Below are 18,711 nucleotides of genomic sequence, written 5' to 3'. Positions count from 1 at the left end.
CACTGCGCCAGGCCACTACAAGGTTTATTTCAAGGTGTCCTTCCCTTGTCTCAGCCCATTCTCATCTGTGCTCAGCCTGGCCACTGACCAATCTCATGCCCTCCTTTATTCACAGATTCACATTCCAGGTCTAGGTACCACATTTACATCCAGCTGGGCCCTGCCGCCTTGCCCCAGGGGAACCTGATGGTGAGCAAGGCAGACAGGGCTAGTCTGGCTCTCATATGTGCCACTGGAGTCAAGAGGGCATTCACAGCTTGTGGGAACTCCTCCAGGCCTCTCAACTCAACACCAAGTGGCACAGGCTGAAGGCCTCAGACTTGGATCGGTCACTTCCCAGGGGTGTGACCAGAGCCAAGTTTCATCGCTGCTGGGAGCCCCCATTTCCTCCTCTGTGGAGCGTGGGGTGACGCTCGCCCCTCTGGCCTTGCTGGGGAGGTTAGAGATGATGTAGGCACATGACTCAGCCCAGAGGAGACGAGGATGAGGCAGTGAAGGCCAGGACACCATGAGACAGGGTGCCTACTCACCATCTGCAGCTTGATCTGGGAGCACGGGGCTTTCCTCCTCACCGCGGCAAGGCTGCTGGCAAAGGTCCTCCTCACCATGCGGTTCCTCTGCAGGGCCTGCTGGGAGGTGCCCTCCAGGCCTGCCACAGCCCGGCACACAGGAGGCAGCTTGGCTCGGGACTGGAATAGACTCCGCAGCTCCTCTCTGGTGGGGAGGAGGGAAAAGAGAGAGCAGCTTTAGGAGGTTCTTGGGAAAGCCTTGGCCTGGGTAGTGGCAAAGGGAACAAGCCTTCTTGCTTCCTGCTCCTCTGCTTCCTAAAGCCTCCTCTACAGTCACGTGTCCCAGCTGCTCCCCTTCATTCACAGTCTCTCCTGCCAGGTGAGGTTTTGCCTCATGGCAAATGCCAGCTCCTTCCCGATGCCTGTCTTCTACCTGCAAATGCTCCCTCCCTCCCTAGGCTTAGAGCATCTGTCCTATGGATATTCTTGTCACTTACATACCTATAGCAAGGCTATGACACCTATACTTTCTTAGAGGGCAAAATCTTCTCTGCTATTCCTCGACCAGGCCTAGCACACAGTAGGCATGCGCCATGTGTTTCATGCAAGAAGGAATGACTCAGGCTGGGCACACAGTTTGTGGAGCTGCAAGATAATGTCAAATAAATACCCAGCCTAGGCCGGGCACGGTGGCTCACACCTGTAATCCCAGCACTTTGGGAGCCCAAGGCGGGCGGATCACGAGGTCAGGAGATTGAGACCATCCTGGCTAACACGATGAAACCCCATCTCTACTAAAAACAAAAAATTAGCCGGGCGTGGTGGCGGGTGCCTATAGTCCCAGCTGCTCAGGAGGCTGAGGCAGGAGAATGGCGTGAACCTGGGAGGCGGAGCTTGCAGTGAGCCAAGATCGTGCCACTGCACTCCAGCCTGGGTGATAGAGCAAGACTCTGTCTCATAAATAAATAAATAAATAAATAAATACCCAGCCTGATACTTGAGCAGATAGTGCCTTCCCTCAGCATCCCTGTCATGAACAGGTTCTGAGGTTAGTGGCCAGGGTGCTAACTTTTTGTTAGCGGTGGTGGTTTTTTTGAGACAGAGTCTTGCCCTGTTGCCTTGTCTGGAGTGCAGTGATGTGATCTCGGCTCACTGCAACCTCTGCCTCCCGGGTTCAAGGGATTCTCCTGCTTCAGCCTCCCACGTAGCTGGGACTACAGGCACCTGCCACCAGGCCCGTCTAATTTTTGTATTTTTAGTAAAGACAGGGTTTCACCATATTGGCCAGGATGATCTTGATCTCTTGACCTTGTGATCTGCCCACCTTGGCCTCCCAAAGTGCTAGGATTATAGGAGTGAGCCACTGCGCCTGGCCAAGGGTGCTAGCTTTTTAAGTGTCTATTCCAATAAAGCAGAACTGGCCTGCCCTCTTCCATGAGCTAACTATGAACCAGGCTCTCTAATAGGTCATCTGCTATTTTACATCACCAAAGCCTTCCTGTATCAGACATGGGAGCTTTGGAACCTCATTCCCATTTCTCAGATTATGAAATTGAGGTCCAGGTCATATAGCTTAAAAGAGGGAAAAACAGAATCTGTGCATTTTCCTGACTCCAAAGCTGGGCTATAGCCGCTGAGTCTTGTAGCCTCATCCAACTCTTATTTATGGTGCAGGAAGCAGAAACAACCAAGAGAAGGGAGAGCGACTGCCCACGCTCACTCAGGTGACAAAAGGCAGGGCTGGGACTCAACCCAGGCCACCTGGGTCATCATTCAGTCCTCTGTGTGCTCGCAGCTCCTGCTGCCCCATCCCTGGCCTGGATCTCTCTCCAGGAGCTGGATGTTCACGAGCCCCACTCCTGGATATGGGTTTCCAGTCAGCTCTGACATAATGTGCTGGGAATTCTCCAAGCATCTCTTAGACTCAAGCTGGGTCCTGGCTATGCTCCTGTTTTGCTGTGTTGAGCAAAGGCAAGTCACTTCACCGCTCAGGGCCTCAATTTTTCTCATGTGTAAAATGGGACTAAGGATATTGTGTTGTGATAAGGATTAAGAAGATACTAATAAAGCGTTTATGCTGATCCGAGGCACAGAGCAGGTAGTGAGCAAGTGGTCCTTTCTCACCCTGGTGCCCACCTGAGACACCAGCACCTCCCTGGTGGTCTCAGTTTCTCTTCTTGTCTCTAAGCTCTACCCCTGCAGAATTCCAGCATTGAACTTGGGAGTGTGCGTGCACACACACACAAACACACACACACGTACACACACACATGCACACACACGCGCGCGCACACACACACACAGCATTTTCCAATAACCCTCTGAACTAAAAGCAGAGAATGCTGCCAGCCTCATGCCAGCACTCTGGGCTGAGCAGCCAGGGAACATGGTGAGCTTTTTTTAATGCTACAAAACGTATCATTTCAGTTTTACGACCCCCTAGTTCTTGAATGTCCATAAAAGTTGTTCCAGTCACATCATCTCTCAGATACTTAATGAAAGGCAAAGTGCCAAAATAAGAAGTCACAGCTTTTTAGCTTTTGTTCCACCTCTCCGGAAGGCCAGCTTTTCTCCTCGGCTGGGTTCGCTCTGGCCCCAGGGAGACATTGTACTGCTCCAATTCAAGTTATGGTTCTTTGTTCCATTATGGAGGGATGGGATTCCTGGGCTGGCCCTCCCACACTGTGTTGTTGTAGCTGCATAGTTTAGGTGGGAAGGAAAACACAGCACCTCCAATGCCTCATTCCCGTCCCCAGCCCTGGCCCAACTCACCTTTTTGACTGTTGCAGGACCTGGGGTGCATCCAGGGCTGAGAGGTTGGGCTTGGCTCTGTGGAGCCAGCCTGTGAGGTCGTATCGCACAGGGTCCCATCCCAGCTGGTGGAAAATCTCACACTGGAGGGGCTGCTCACAGGTCCGCAGGGCAGAGGACCCTGGAAAGAGACATGGTGGCATGAGTGCTAGAGCCTGGTGGGGACACATTGCAATCAGCTGGCATCCCCTAAACACACAGTATCCATCTTAATGTGCTCCCAGATAGCTAAAGCTCATGGTTGAAGGTACCCACGTTTCTCCTGCTATAGTGAATTGGTGTACATTATTTCCAAAGTGGATTTTATTCTTTCTTGCTTTCTTAAATCTAGGATACCTGTTTTTCCCAAACAATATTTGCATACTCAATCTCCTCGAGTTTTTCTATATATATAACCACATATCACCTGGGCTGTGATTTACTTAATGTTTTCTTTAAATCGACTTACATTTTCACAAGTACAGTACATTCATTTTAAAAGAAGAATCATATTGCAGACTTGATGTGCAAGACATGTTCGTTTTCTGATATGCATGGCAATGATGATGAAATATTTTTAAAATATTTAGTTGTATGCCATGTAAAATCATTTTGAATACCATCAACCAAATAAATACAGGGAGTACTTTTGGGAGATACGGGCACGTTGGTTCCAAGAGACAGGGTGGAAGAAACAAATGAGCCTGATCTTGGGGGCTAGAGAAATCCTAGGTTCTTTACCATTTATTACTGTGTGAAGGGCGCCAAGCCCGGTAAGTCTCTGAGCATCAGTTTCCTCCTTTGTAAAATGTGGATTAAATAATGCATACCTCCCAGAGTGGCTTATGGCTTAAAGGAGATAATGTACGTAAAATATTTTAGTACAGTGTCCAGCACATAATGGTCACTCAGTCAGCAGTAATGGTTGTCACTGCCCTTGACTGCACTTAAACTTTTGCTGGTGTTCCCGAATCACAGTGTTGTTTATGTTCACATCCCCAGTGCCCAGCGTCATGCCTGGCACAGGCAGAGTCCAGAAGTGCTTGCAGAATGAATGCATGGATTAATTAAGGGATTGCTATTCATTTATTATATCACTTTAACTATTGCAATGCTCACAGGTTGCAATCACAGGTTTGGGATAGATGTCCCCACACTGAATGACCGCAGATGGATTTTTTTTTTGTTTTTTGAGACAGAGTTTCGCTCTTGTCGCCCAGACTGGAGTGCAATGGAGTGATCTCGGCTCACTGTAACCTCCACCTCCCAGGTTCAAGCAATTCTTCTGCCGCAGCCTCCCGAATAGCTGGGATTACAGGCGTGAACCAACATGCCCAGCTAATTTTGTATTTTTAGTAGAGACACGGTTTCACCATGTTGGCCAGGCTGGTCTCGAACTCCTGACCTCAAGTGATCTGCCGGCCTTGGCCTCCCACAATGCTGGGATTACAGGCATAAGCTACTGCACCTGGTCCCCAGATGGATTCCTATTAAGAGTGGTCAGATTATCACGACTCTTGGATCTATCCGGAACGATCTTACTTTGCTTTCCCATCCTGCTATTGCCAACGTACTCGCATGCACAAGGGTCCTGAGTCTTCCCCTCAAATCCTAATTTGCTGCCTGTAAACTCCAGTAAGCTAGGAAACAAAGGATCTGCATTTCTTGGAACTCCCTGCAAAATAAAGCAGTGTGAGACTCTGCAGCTTTCATGAGCCTGTGTAGGAGTAAAGGGCGTGGCATCTGCCACCTGTGTGGTTGCTTAGAGGTACTCTGTGCTCACTTCCCAGATTGCCCCTGCCCAGGATAACGGAAGTTACCATAACAGAACCCTTCTAGCGAAGTGAAATTTCCCTGTTTCAAGAGTGTTCTGTGAGGCTTTCAGAGCCATGCAGTCCCTGCCCTCAAGAAAGTCCCCTTCCAATGGGAGAGTAAAGCACCCACGGGGAGCAAGGTGACAAAGCACACGCCAGGCTTTGGCGCAAACGTCCACGCTGCATTTGCAATGCCACAGGAATCTGTTTACCTGGCTGCCTCCTTCCACTGTCCTGGAAGCAACCTCAGAGCAGGGACTGGTCGACTCATTGTTAGGCTCAGCAGCCAGTACAGGGCTGGGCTCTGAATGAGGATCATGACCGAGTAGGGGACAGGGAAGAAAGAAGAAAGGATGTTGATGTTTGCTAAGCCCCGGCTCCTAGCACTCTCTGCTGGACATGCCAGCATGAGTGATTTCACTCTGGTTGGTGATGTGAGCATCTCTGGGCTGGTTTCTAGAAAATGACACTGAAGTTCAGAGACATGAGGCAGTTTGGCTAATGGGGCACAGCAGGATGAGGCCAGAGGTCTGCTGGTCCAAAAGCCTTTCTCTGTCCAGGGTGGTGTCCAGCACATGGAGATGCCACATTTCCCAGGCAATGTCCTAGAAAACAGTACCCAGGTTCCAGGCCTGCTTGTTTCCCTCATTCACTCCTTTATCCTGAAGTTGACTTTTATTCCACAATTTTGTCCATGAAAGCATTTCCCATGAAGTCTTTGGCTTTCGGGAGCCCCGTGGATACTTCTGGAAGATGGAGCCTTATCCAGCATATCTCTCTCACAACTTCAGGCTTCGTCACCTCCCCCAGGAGCCTGGACCCCCAGACAGGGCCCCCTCAGCCTCTGCAGGTCACACTCGGAGGTTGATGAGGGCCTGTCACCTGACTGTCCCCTGTGCCTGGGCTCCATGAGGGCTGATCCCTGCTGGCCCTTGTGGGAACACTCAGCAAATGTACCTGAGGTAAGGGAAAGAGGTCATAAACAGCAAGCCCTGGGTTAGCCGGAAGGCCCCAAGTGTTCTGGATGATCGAATGTTCTCATTAACTCAGAGCCAACCAGAAAGCAATAGGGGAAGAGAACTATTTTTTCTTTTGAAACAAAATGTCGTAATTAATGTGTCTTATCAGGGGGTTTAAGGCAAAGGATGTGGACAGAGTCTCTCCCTTGGGAACTGAGGGCTTTATAGCACCCTGCTGGGGATGTCTGTGACAGACACAATAGACCTCATGGATAAAGGGGAGGGGCCCCCAATCTAACCACATCCCCTTCTGCCCACTCCAGCCTCACTCTGCCATATGCCTTCTGCTTCCAACCCTACTTTCCATCTCTTTTGCCTACAAGGCAGGATCCAGAAAACACTCCCTTGGATAATACATTTCATTGATTCTGGATCAGTGAGTTTTCACATATTCATCAGTTTTGTAAAAAGTATTCACTGTGCACCTCATCCCGCCAGCTGTGCCAGCTGTCATCCCCACAGAGGTGACCAGGCTCACCCCTGTCACCATGCAGCTGGCCTTCCCCAAGGGGAAATTACTGATGAGCAAGTGTGAGACATGCCCTGGTGACCAAAGCAGCGGGGAAGAGGAAAACCGGGGGGGGAGCCAGGATCACAGGCAGGGAGGGGTCACTGTTTCTCACAAGGAGGTCAGGGAAAGGCCATGGACGGCACTGGGCTGGAATGTGGCGGAAGGGCCCTCCAGGCAGGAGCTGCTAACGTCAGGGCCCAGAGGTGGGAATGTGCACGGTAGGTTTGAAGAGCAGCAAAGAGAGTTGTGTGATGGGAAGAGGAGAGGGGAGGGGAACATGCAGATACGGCCTTGTTAATATCAGGGCCCTGGGGAGACAGTGAACAGGAACAACTGCCCTCAGGGAGCACAGGGTGGTAGGGAGAATGGCAACAAGCAAGCAAGCAGAGAAACCACCACAACTTCCCAGAGCCTGGCAAGGGCCCTGAAGGAGGAAACGGAATTGTGATGGGGTAGTGAGGCTGCCAGGGGGACAGCTTCAGACAGGGCAGGGAAGGCGTCTAAAGGGGGACCTCTGAGCAGAGAGCTGAAAGAGGGGGAGGTGGAAATGCTCCGTGTACGCAGCACCTTCATCCTCACCACAGCCCCCGGGTTTCACCAGGACTGCTGTCCTACGGAACCGGGAGGGGACTTTCCAGGAGTCACCAACGGTGCAGTGAGCAGGAGCCACCTCAGGGCTCTGGGGCCCAAAGCCTGGGCTTCCCCAGCTCTTTCTCCTGGCTGGGTGAGTGAGATGGATCTCACTCTGAGATCTGAGTGAGATGCCTCCCTGCCTCCCCAAAATCTCCACTCCTGAGCCCATATCATACATACAGACAGGGGTCCCTTTGACAGCCTGGAGAGCCACAAGTCCGCCTGACCTTTGGAGGGAGGCTGCCCAGGTTCAGTGCTAGCCCTGTGCTCGGCACCTACAGGGCCCTGGGAAGCCACTGGACCTCAGCAAGGACTCAATCACCTCCCTGTAGCTGGGGTGCAGTGAAGCCCACAGGCCTGGCTCCAACCAAGTGCTCCACAACTAGCCGTTTCTGCCACTCATTCATTCTCCTTCCCCAGCTAGCAAAGGGGCAGACGCATCTCACACCCCAGCCTGCGTGGAGGGGAATCCATCATTGCCAGGATTAAGTAAATGCCAGGACCCCTGCAGGGTGAGCACCGCCAGGGCCACGGCATGACTTCCTAGGTCCTAGGCACTTTTGCTTTCATGGGCACCTTCCTCCATGAAAATATATGCACACACACACATATACACAAATGCACAGACATGTATACAAACACACTCATACATATATACACATATATACACACACACACAAACACACTCATACATATATACACATATATACACACATATACACACATACACGAACACACTCATATATACACACATATATACAAACACACTCATATATATGTACACACATATACACACATATATACAAACACATACATATGTACATACATATACACATGCACACACGTATACAAACACACTCACATATATACAAACATATACACACATACACATATATACATGTACACACAAGTATACACATACACACATATATACACACACGTATACATATACACGCCCATACACACATGCACACACGTATACACACTCATACGTATATACACACATACACACATACATGTATACACACATACACACGCGTATACAAACACATACATATATACACACACATGCACACATATATACAAATAAGCATATACAGACGTATACACTCATACATATATACACATATACAAACATATATACACACACATATGTACACACAAGCATATGCACTACATACATACCCTCACATATACAAACAACTAGACATACACACACACATGCACACACACAGGCACACACGAATACACACATACACATATAGGCACACATATACAATATATACACACATGTTCACACATATACACATATGTTTACACACAGGCATACCCATATACACACACATACACACATACAGTTGTACAATGGGAGGTGGAGATGCCTCCCTGCCTCCCCAAAATCTCCACTCCTGAGCCCATACCATACCTAGAGACAGGGGTCCCTTTGACAGCCTGGAGAGCCACGAGTCCGCCTGGCCTTTGGAGTGAGAACTCCAAGAACTGCATCATTAGATGATTCAGTCCTTATGGGAACACCATAGGGTATGCTTACACCAACCTAGACGGTACAGCCTACCACACACATAGGCTATATGTACAGCCCATGGCTCCTAACTGCAAACCTGTACAGCATGGGGCCACACTGAATACTGTAAGCCACCATAACACAATGGTAAGTACTTGTATATCTAAACACATCTAAACCTAGAAAAGGTGCAGTAAAAATATGGTATTATCATCTTATGGAATCACCATTTGTATACACAGCCCGTTGACTGAAACATTGCCAGGTGGTGCATGACTGTGTGTGTGTAATCCCAGCACTTTGGGAGCCGAGGCGGGTGGATCACTTGAAGTCAGTAGTTCCAGACCAGCCTGGCCAACATGGTGACACCCCATCTCTACTAAAAATACAAAAAATTAGCCAGGCGTGGTGGCAGGCGCCTGTAATCCCAGCTACTCAGGAAGCTGAGGCAGGGTAATTGCTTGAACCTGGGAGGCAGAGGTTGCAGTGAGCCGAGATCGCACCACTGCACTCCAGCCTGGGCGACAAGAATGAAACTCTGTCTCTCTCTCTCTCTCCTCTCTCTCTCTCTCTCTATGTGTGTGTGTATATATATGTATATGTATATACACACACATTATATATACATACAAATTATACATATATACACACACACATATGTGTATATATATAATTTAAAATATAGGCATATATTAAAGAATTGCACTTGACCTAAAAGTTCTTTTCCGTTCCAGAAATTAAAACGTTTTCTGGGAGAGAACAGCACACACTGGGCACGCGGTGGGGTGAGGAGGGAGAGCATCAGGAAGAATAGCTAATGGATGCTGGGCTTAACACCTGAGTGACGGGACAATCTGTGCAGTAAATCACCATGGCACACATTTACCTATATAACAAACCTCCACATCCTGCACATGTACCCCTGACCTTAAAATTTAAAACAACATTTTCATGGGCCCCCAGAACACCAGGCACTGTGCCTCCATGATGGGCAGAGAAGTCAGCTCTGCACCAGTCACTGGCAGAGCCAAGCTGTCTGGGAATAATTGAGGAATTTGCACTGTGAGCTTGCTCCAGGGAGAGCTGCAGGAGGCATCAAATGCTGTTGCTGCTTCACTGGTTAGACAATCCTGTCCGGATGTGGGCGCAGACATCCACCATGAAAGTCTCAGACAGAGGCCTCTGCTGGTCACCATAGGGCGGAAGCTTCTGCCGGCACTCACTCACTCACTGGATGGTGACTCTTCTCCCAATTTCTTATAAGCCGTTCCAGTTGGACAATCACCCGAAACATTCCATCAAGATGCATCTGTCTACATCTCCAATGACTTCAACGTGGCCAAATTCAATGGTCATTCCTCAGCCCATACCTCATTTGACCTTTCAGCCCCATTTGATAAGGTCGATCCCTCCCTCCTCCTGTGGCGTTCAGGGAGTCACCTTCTCCTGGGTTTCCCTCCTGCCTCCCTGACCACACCTCGGTCTCCTGTGCTGGTTGTTTGCCTTGTCCCTGACACCTTGACATAGGAATGTCCCAGAACCTAGTCCTTGGACATCTTCTCAGCCAAGCCTCATTCTCTCAGTGACCTCAACCAGAGCCACAGTCCTCAGTCTTCTTCTTTCAGACGCACCTGCCTTGCTGTCTCTTCTCTGCTGGAAGGGCAGTCCCATGTGGGTGAAGATGTGTGTTTTCTTCACTGATGCATCTCCTGGGCTAGGACAGTGGCTGCCATGTATTAGGTGCTCCATCCATATTTTCTGAATGGACCAAGGAATGAATGAGGAAGAACACACATCCTGGCCTCAAAGAAGGTTGGGACTGATAAGATCACTAAGCACATTTACCTTCTTTATTTTTTTTTTTCAGATAGAATTTCACTCTTGTTTTCCAGGCTGGAGTGCCATGGTGCGATCTTGGCTCATTGCAACCTCCACCTCCCAGGTTCAAGAGATTCTCCTGCCTCAGCCTCCCGAGTAGCTGGGACTACAGGCGTGTGCCATCATACCCAGCTAATTTTTTGTATTTTTAGTAGAGATGGGTTTTCACCATGTTGGCCAAGCTGGTCTGGAACTCCTGACCTCAAGTGATCCACCCGCCTTGGCCTCCCAAAGTGCTGTGATTACAGGCGTGAACCACAACGCCCAGCCAGTACCTTTGCCTTCTTAAGTGCCTAGTGGTGTGGGGATCTGAGTCTCAGATCCAGATAAACCATGTTTTGAATCTGCCTTTTGACCCTTCTCCTCTGGGTGACCTTGCACAAGCGTTTCTGGAACTCAGTTTGGAAAGAAGAAATGTATCTCTAAGTGTGGAGCAGAATCCTACCAGAAGATATCCATAAAGCTGAGTATGCAGCTCTGAGTGGAGCAATGCAACACTCCCCAACCCCGGAATCACGTTCTCCATCACCATCAGCATCCTCATTCTCATCAATAAACCTGCAGCACCTTGCCCCGGTGACAAAGCTCTGCACGCACATAATATGACCCAATCATCGTAGCAGAAATGGTAGAGAAAAAGGGGCAAGGGGTGACTTCTTTCCCCATTTTAAAAACATATCAACTAAGACCTCGAGAGGTTTGCCCCACATCATGCAGGGGAAAGTAGAAATAACTAGACTTCAACTTGGAGCCTATGCATACCGAATCTCATGATCACTTTGTACTGGTTTCACGTCTTCATCTCACCTCTTGCTCCTCCTTTCACCAATCAAACTCCCACCAAGTGCTATGGACTTTACCTGCTAAACACCTCCAGAAGCTTCTACCTCCTGGGGCAGGCCAGCTCCTCTCACCACGGCCAGCTCCTCTCTCACCCTGGCCACCTGCCTTCCTACCATATCTTCACACTACAGCCTCAGGGAACTTTCCAGAATGTGAAGCTCATCATGCCTCCCACTGCCTAGAATCCTTCATGGCTTCTCGTTGCTCTAGGGTTAAGACCTTTGCATGACCAGCAAGGGTCTCTGCAGTCTGAGCCCAGAAGCCATCTCCAAACTTGTCCTGCATCATGTTCCTGGCTCTCTGTTAGATTCATCTGCATGCTTCTCCCACTGGTTACCAGAAAAATGAGATGCACCTGACGCACCCCATCAGCGTGCAGTTGCAGGCTCAGTGTGCACGTGTGTGCTTGGCTGTGAGGCTGGTTAACTACCACATGGAACAGTACCCAGCACGTAGTGGCTGCTCAATGTGTTCGTTGAATACTTGAATGAATGAAAGCACACGCAGGCTCATGCACATTCACCTCTGCACATTGGAGCCTCTGTGCAGGTCTTCTCAGGGCTTTTTCTGCAGCTGAGAAGGATAGATTCCAACACCCAGGCTGGACTCAGGCCCCATCCCCAGCTCGTTGCTTCCTTACCTTCAGTCCCAGCTCCTTTCTTCTCGAAGGCAGCACACAGACGCTCGAGCACCACACTGTCACTGGAGCCCTCTACACGGACTTCCTCATCCAAGACCCAGAAAAGGCCTTTGGCATCCTGGGCACCTCCGCCAGCTGGTAAGCGGACCTGGTGGGAGACCCAGGATTCATTGAAGGGCCCTGATCCCCATCAGAGGCCTGTCTTGGGCTTCTCTTCCCACCAATGGGGAATGGGAGCATCCAAGTCCCAAGCATCAGGACTCAGAATGTGCCTACCCAAAACCATGCTCCCATTCACCCCACACTCTCAGTGCTGAAGCCACGAAATGACAACAACTGCTCATTTGCAAGCTGTCCAAATCCTGCCTCTGTGCTCACCTCCTATGTGGTCTTGGGCAACTTACTACACTTCTCTGAGCCTTGCTTCCTCCTGTGTAATGGAGACTGAAAATACCTTCCTTGGAGGGCCGTGGTGAGGATTCAACAAAGGGAACCCTCTGGACATTGCATATTTCTAGATACATACAGGCAGCTGGTCTATTTGTGCACAATCAAACAGGAAAGGATTAATTCTGTCTGCATCCATTTCCTCTAAGAAGTCCTTGTATTATTTAAACTAAAATCTTGGGGAGGAAATAAAAACAACAATAAGCACTCAAAGAACATTTCAGAGAAGGTGAACATGATTCAACAGCACAGACGTAGAATTTTAAATCTAGCCACAAGCTTCAGAGACCATCTAGTTAATCCTGTAATGGTGCATATGGGAAACTGAGAGAGGCCTGGGGAGTTTAAACGGCCTCTCTGAGGGCCCACAAGGAGTTGGCACAACCAAAAGTAGGCCAGCAAGTGGTCATAGAGGAAATGCAATATGCACAGTGACCAACTGTCCTACTGTGCCCGGGACATGAAACTTTCAGTGCTAAAGCTGGGAAAGTCCTATGCAAACCAGGACAGTTGGTCACCCTAACTGAGGAATCCACACCCCTCAGAGGCCTAGAGAGGGGAAGGGGGCACATCCAGGGTCTCATGGATGGAGAGCCAAAGATGCAGAGCTGGAACTGGATCCCAGGTATCCTTCACCTTGGCCTTTTTGCTGGAGCTGAAACTGATAGCCAGCCCATGCTCAGAAGGTCCTCAGAAAATAGCTGTTAACATTGGGCATGGTGGTGCACGCCTGTAATCCCAGCCACTCAGGAGGTTGAGGCACGAGAATCGCTTGAATCTGGGAGGCAGAAGTTGCAGTGAGCCGAGATCACGCCACTGCACTCCAGCCTGAGTGACAGAGTGAGACTCTGTTTCAAAATAAAGAAGAAAGAAAAGGGAAGGGAAGGGAAGGGGAGGGGAGGGGAGGGGAGGGGAGGGGAGGGGAGGGGAGGGGAGGGGAAGGGAAGGGAGAAAGGAAGGAAGGAAGGAAGGACAGGGAGGAAAGAAGGAAGGAAGGAAGGAAGGAAGGAAGAAGGAAGGAGAGAGAGAGAGAGAAAGAAAGAAAGAAAGAAGAAGGAAGGAAGGAAGGAAGGAAGGAAGGAAGGGAGAGAAGGAAGGAAGGAAGGAGAGAAAGAAAAAGAAGGAAGGAAGGAAGGAAAGAAAAAGAAAGAAAGAAAGAGAAAGAAGGAAGAAGGAAGGAGAGAAAGAAAAAGAAGAAGGAAGGAAGGAAGGAAGGAAGGAAGGAGAAGGAAGGAAGGAGAGAGAGAGAGAGAAAGAAAGAAAGAAAGAAGGAAGGAAGAAGGAAGGAAGGAAGGAAGGAAGGAAGGAAGGAAGGAGGAAGGAAGGAAGGAAGGAAGGAGAGAAAGAAAAAGAAGGAAGGAAGGAGGAAAGAAAAAGAAAGAAAGAAAGAAAGAGAAAGAAGGAAGGAAGGAAGGAAGGAGAGAAAGAAAAAGAAGGAAGGAAGGAGGAAGGAAGGAAGGAAGGAAGGCAGGCAGGCAGGCAAGGAAGGAAGGAAGGCAGGAAAGGAAGGAAGGAGGAAGGAAGGAAGGAAGGAAGGAAGGAAGGAAGGAGGAAGGACGAAAGAAAGAAAGAAAGAAAAGAAGAAAGAAAGAAAGAAAAGAAGAAAGAAAGAAAGAAAGAAAGAAAAAGAAAGAAAGAAAGCTGTTTGCAGCCACAGGTCCTGGAGACTACCCCGCCCCCTGCCCTTCCCAGCCAACACTGCTAAATCAGCCCTTCAGGCTCACCCTTTCCCAGGAGAGGCACAGGTGAGGAAGCACAGTGTGGAAGGAAATGAACCAGACAGATGCCAACCAGAAGAACACACTGAGCTGAGAACCGCCAGCCAGGCTTACACAGGAGAGGGCTTTGCAATGATGGGTGCAGCCCATTCTGTGCCAAGAGAAAGTTTGCAAGCCAAGTCTGGTCAGCAGAAGACAAGGAAGGAAGAAAAGGACAGGGGCAGCCTGCAGTGTCAGATGGCAGGAGAGATGCCACCAGCAGGGTACCTCCTGTGTGCCAAGCATCATGTCAGGTGCCTTATCTGCAATATCTCATTGATGTTCACAGCAACCCAGAGAAAGTAGCATGCCCATTCTGGAAATGAGGAAACTGAGGCTCAGAGAGGTGAAGCAACATGCCCAAGGTCACCAAGATTGGACCCAAGCATGGCAGGTTCCATGGTCCAAGCACTTTTGTACTAAAATATGAAGAGGAAGACAAAAAAATCAAGTGAAATTGTCACGGGCAGTTCTGAGTTGAACAGAGGTGCAGATCTGGGGTAGCAAAGTGAGTTCTAGGGATGGAGAGAGTGAGGTAAAGACTCTGCTTCCCTCAAACTAACGCCTGTCTGTCGCTAAATGAGTTCAGGGCCCTGAACCCAACATGGTCCCCTGTTCTCCAGTCGCCCAAGGTCCCCAGTCTCTTCCGGGAACAGCACCTTCATTCAAACATCTGACCTTTGCAGGCCAGAGTGGCTGGAGGTCTCTGGCCATGAGCCTTGAACTTGCTTTGGCTCAGGCCTCAGGCTCCCAGGCATGGGTCTATTCTAAGACATAGACTCAGACATAAAGGAGAGTAGCGGTTCTCAAACTGATGATGCTTAAATTTCCATTGTTCAGGCCACAACCAGAACAATTTACACAGAATCTGGGGGTGGGTCCCAGGCATCCACGTTTCCAATGATCCCAGGGTGACTCTAGGTGCAGACGGCATTGACAACTAGTAGACTGAAGGCTCAAATCCATGAGCATTTCAACATGGCCAGCCGGCATCTGAGAGCCTGGGTTGGCTGGGCCCCGTGTTACCTGAGAGGGATTGTGATCCACAGCAGCCACAGTGGTTCCCGGGGAGAGGTCTGGGAGGTCAAACTGCACAGGAACACCTTCCTGGAAAAATCACAGGATGTAAAAGTTAGCGCTTTTAGTGAGCTGAAGGGGGAAGAAAACTTCTGAAGAAGGAAAAAGTGGAGAGGACTTCCATCACCTCTTGGCCCTTTAAAAAAATGGTTTTAAAAATTTTGGCAAAAGATACATAGCAAAAAATTTACCATTTGAGTCATTTTAAGTATACAGTTCAGTGGTATAAGATACATTCATGTTGTTATGCATCCATCACCAGCACCAATCTCCAGAACTTTCTTCATCTTTCAAAACAGAATCTCTGTACCCATGAGGCTTAACTCCGTTTCCTTCTTCCCTAGCATCCTGCTTTCTGTGCCTCTGATCTTGACTTTTCTAAGTAGCTTATGTAAGTGAAATCATATAGTATTTGTCCTTTTGTATCTGACTTACGTAACTTAGCATAATGTCCTCAGGGTTCATCCAGCCTGTGCCATTTTGTCAGAATGTCCTTCCTTTTGAAGGCTGAATGATACTTCCTACTAAGTGCATATCTTGTGACGTGCATATCTCATTTTGCTCGTCCATTGCCTGTCAATTGCAGTCCACAGGTGGGTTGCTTCTGCCTTTCGGCTATTGTGAATAATGTTGCAGTTTGCTGCACAAATACCCGCTTGAGTTCCTGATTTCAATTCTTCTGAGTATATACCCGGACATGGAATTGCTGAATTATGTGGGAATTCTAATTTTTTATGTTTTGAGGTCCACCATTTTGAGGTCCACAGCGGCTGCACTATTCTACATTGCTACCAATACCGCACAAGGGTTCAAATTTCTCCACATCACCCCAACACTTGTTATTTTCTGATTTTTTTTTAGTAGCCATTATAATGTGTGGGACATGTTGTCTCAATGTGGTTCGGATTTGCCTTTCTCTTACAATTTGTGATGGTGAGCTTCTTTTTGTGTGCATTTGTAAATCTTTGGAGAAATGTCTGTTTAATTAATTTTCCCAGTTGCTAATGAGGTTGTTTATTCATCACCTTTTAGCCTTTGTGTGGGAAGAAAAATTGTCAATCAACGCTCCAGTGACATCCTGCTCATCATACAGGGTATCAGCCATCACGCTGACAGCTTTATCAGAAACTGGTAACTCAGTCCACACTTTTAAAATATTTACTGAGAACATAATGAGTGCTAGGCTGAGTGTTCAGTGCTGGAGGTAACAAGTGTACTCTATGGGGAATAATAGTTGCCACAAAAAGTCACCAGAAGCCGGGTGCGGTGGCTCATGCCTGTAATCCAAGCACTTTGGGAGGCCGAGGCGGGCGGATCACCTGAGGTCAAGAATTCGAGACTAGCCTGGCCAACATGGTGAAACCCCGTCTCTACTAAAAATACAAAAATTAGCCGGGCGTGGTGGCAGGTGCCTGTAATCCCAGCTACTTGGAGGCTGAGGCAAGAGAATCACTTGAACCCAGGAAGCAGAGGTTGCAGTGAGCCGAGATCGCTCCATTGCACTCCAGCCTGGGCAACAAGAACGAGCCTCCATCTAAAAAACAAAAAATTTAAAAAGTCACCAGAAATGTCTGGGAAATGCTGTGGACAAAGATGTTCATCACAGTATTGTTTACAAAGCCTCGAACTTAGAAACCACCCTGCTGTCTATAGGAGAGGAAATACAACTGGACGCAACCACTGCAAGCAGGTTTACTAAGATTTGTAAGTGAAGGGAGGTGATGTGAGCAATGTAATACTGTGAGGAAAATGACAGACAACAAACTCACGTGTACAGGAAGATCCAAAATCCACAGACAACATAATAAAGGGAAAATGGTAAAAAAAAAAAACAGAATGGGAACAGTGGTTGCCTCTGGATGGGAGGGCTAAAGGAGATTGTATCTTTAGCTTCTTTGTACTTATATGAAGTTTCCACTGTTTTAATTAACAATGTATTACTTTGATAATCAGAAATAAGTGAAATATTATGGGAAAAATAAAATAGCTGTTACACTCTTTATTCTTGTTCATTAAATGCTCAAAATGGTCCCTTTGGGGAGTATGGTAACAATGACCATAAAACAACCCCGGTTCTCTGCACGTTCCTGTATCCATACTCTGCAGTGACACTGCAGTGCCTCCATCAAGAAGTGGAGCCTGTTTTCCTACCCCTTGAATCCATGCTCAGCCTTAGACCTCTTGTGACTCACTGAACACAGTGGAAGTGATTTTGTGCAAGCCTCAGGTCTAGGCCTCAAGGTCCCCTGCCTGCTTCTGCTTGCTCTCTTGGAACCCTGCCCAGCACTATGAGGACAGTCCAGGCTAGCCTGCTGGAGGATGAGATATTTGTAGAGCAGGGACAAGGTTACCCCAGACAAGGCCTGCCTAGATCCGCTCACGACCAGCTGATCCCACATGTGAGAGAGCCCCGCCAAGATCATCAGAGCCATCTACCCCAACCTACACCTGAATCTGAATCTGAACACAAGCTCAAGAACTATCCTGGACCAAGAGAGCTGTCCAGGCCATCCAGATACTTGTGAGCAACAACCAAAGATTTTTTCTAAACCACTACATTTCGGGGTAATTTATTATGTAGCATTACTATGGCAAATCGTAACTGATACAAAAGTATTATTATCTCTGTTTTCCATGTAAAAAAATTGAGGGTCAGAGAGGGTAAGTGCCTTTCCTAAGGCCACACAGCCAATAAGCGACAGAGTTGGGATCAGACCTCAGGTTTCATCAGTGTCATCTGTTTGAGATTCATTTATGTTGGTGCTTTATTTTTATTGCCAACTAAAGAAATGACTGTAACTTCAATACTTATTATTCTATATTACTGAACTGATGAACAATGTGGTCATTTTTAATATTCTGCAGTAGCACTTGTTGGAATAAAAGTGGTCACACCTTCAGGGAAGAAGGTGGGAGTCATATAGGGAACTGAAAATCCTCCCATTTTCACTTGGGTGATAGAGACACACGTATGTTCATTTGGGTAAATTCATTGAGCTATATGTTTCTGATTTATGCCCTTTTCTTTGTAATTTTTTTGTTTGTTTGTTTGTTTGTTTCGAGATGGAGTCTCTGTTGCCCAGGCTGGAGTGCAGCGGCATAATCTCAGCTCACCACAACCTCCACCTCCCGGGTTCAAGTGATTCTCCTGCCTCAGCCTTTCAGGTAGCTGGGATTACAGGCGCGTGCCACTGCGCCTGGCTAATTTTTGTATTTTTAGTAGAGATGGGGTTTTGCCATGTTTGTCAGGCTGGTCTTGAACTCCTGA

General features: G+C 48.3%; 1 protein-coding gene across 5 annotated transcripts in view; it reads right to left on the bottom strand.

Moving 5' to 3' along the window:
• Positions 1-18,711, bottom strand: part of MYO18B (myosin XVIIIB) — a 300,037-nt gene that overhangs the window by 191,322 nt on the left and 90,004 nt on the right. For all 5 annotated transcript variants that reach the window (XM_033233057.1, XM_033233058.1, XM_033233055.1 and 2 more), the window contains 4 exons: positions 15,393-15,473; positions 12,163-12,310; positions 3,282-3,441; positions 531-714 (listed from right to left, as the gene is read on the bottom strand). In XM_033233057.1, coding sequence (XP_033088948.1) covers positions 531-714; positions 3,282-3,441; positions 12,163-12,310; positions 15,393-15,473 — 573 coding nt within the window. The remainder of the gene's footprint in view (positions 1-530; positions 715-3,281; positions 3,442-12,162; positions 12,311-15,392; positions 15,474-18,711) is intronic.

Source organism: Trachypithecus francoisi, unplaced genomic scaffold (genome assembly GCF_009764315.1).
Source record: "Trachypithecus francoisi isolate TF-2019V2 unplaced genomic scaffold, Tfra_2.0 Lachesis_group14, whole genome shotgun sequence".
Classification (NCBI taxonomy): Eukaryota; Metazoa; Chordata; class Mammalia; order Primates; family Cercopithecidae; genus Trachypithecus; species Trachypithecus francoisi.
Note: the sequence above shows the minus strand (reverse complement) of the source record. Positions and strands in the feature narration are given on the sequence as shown.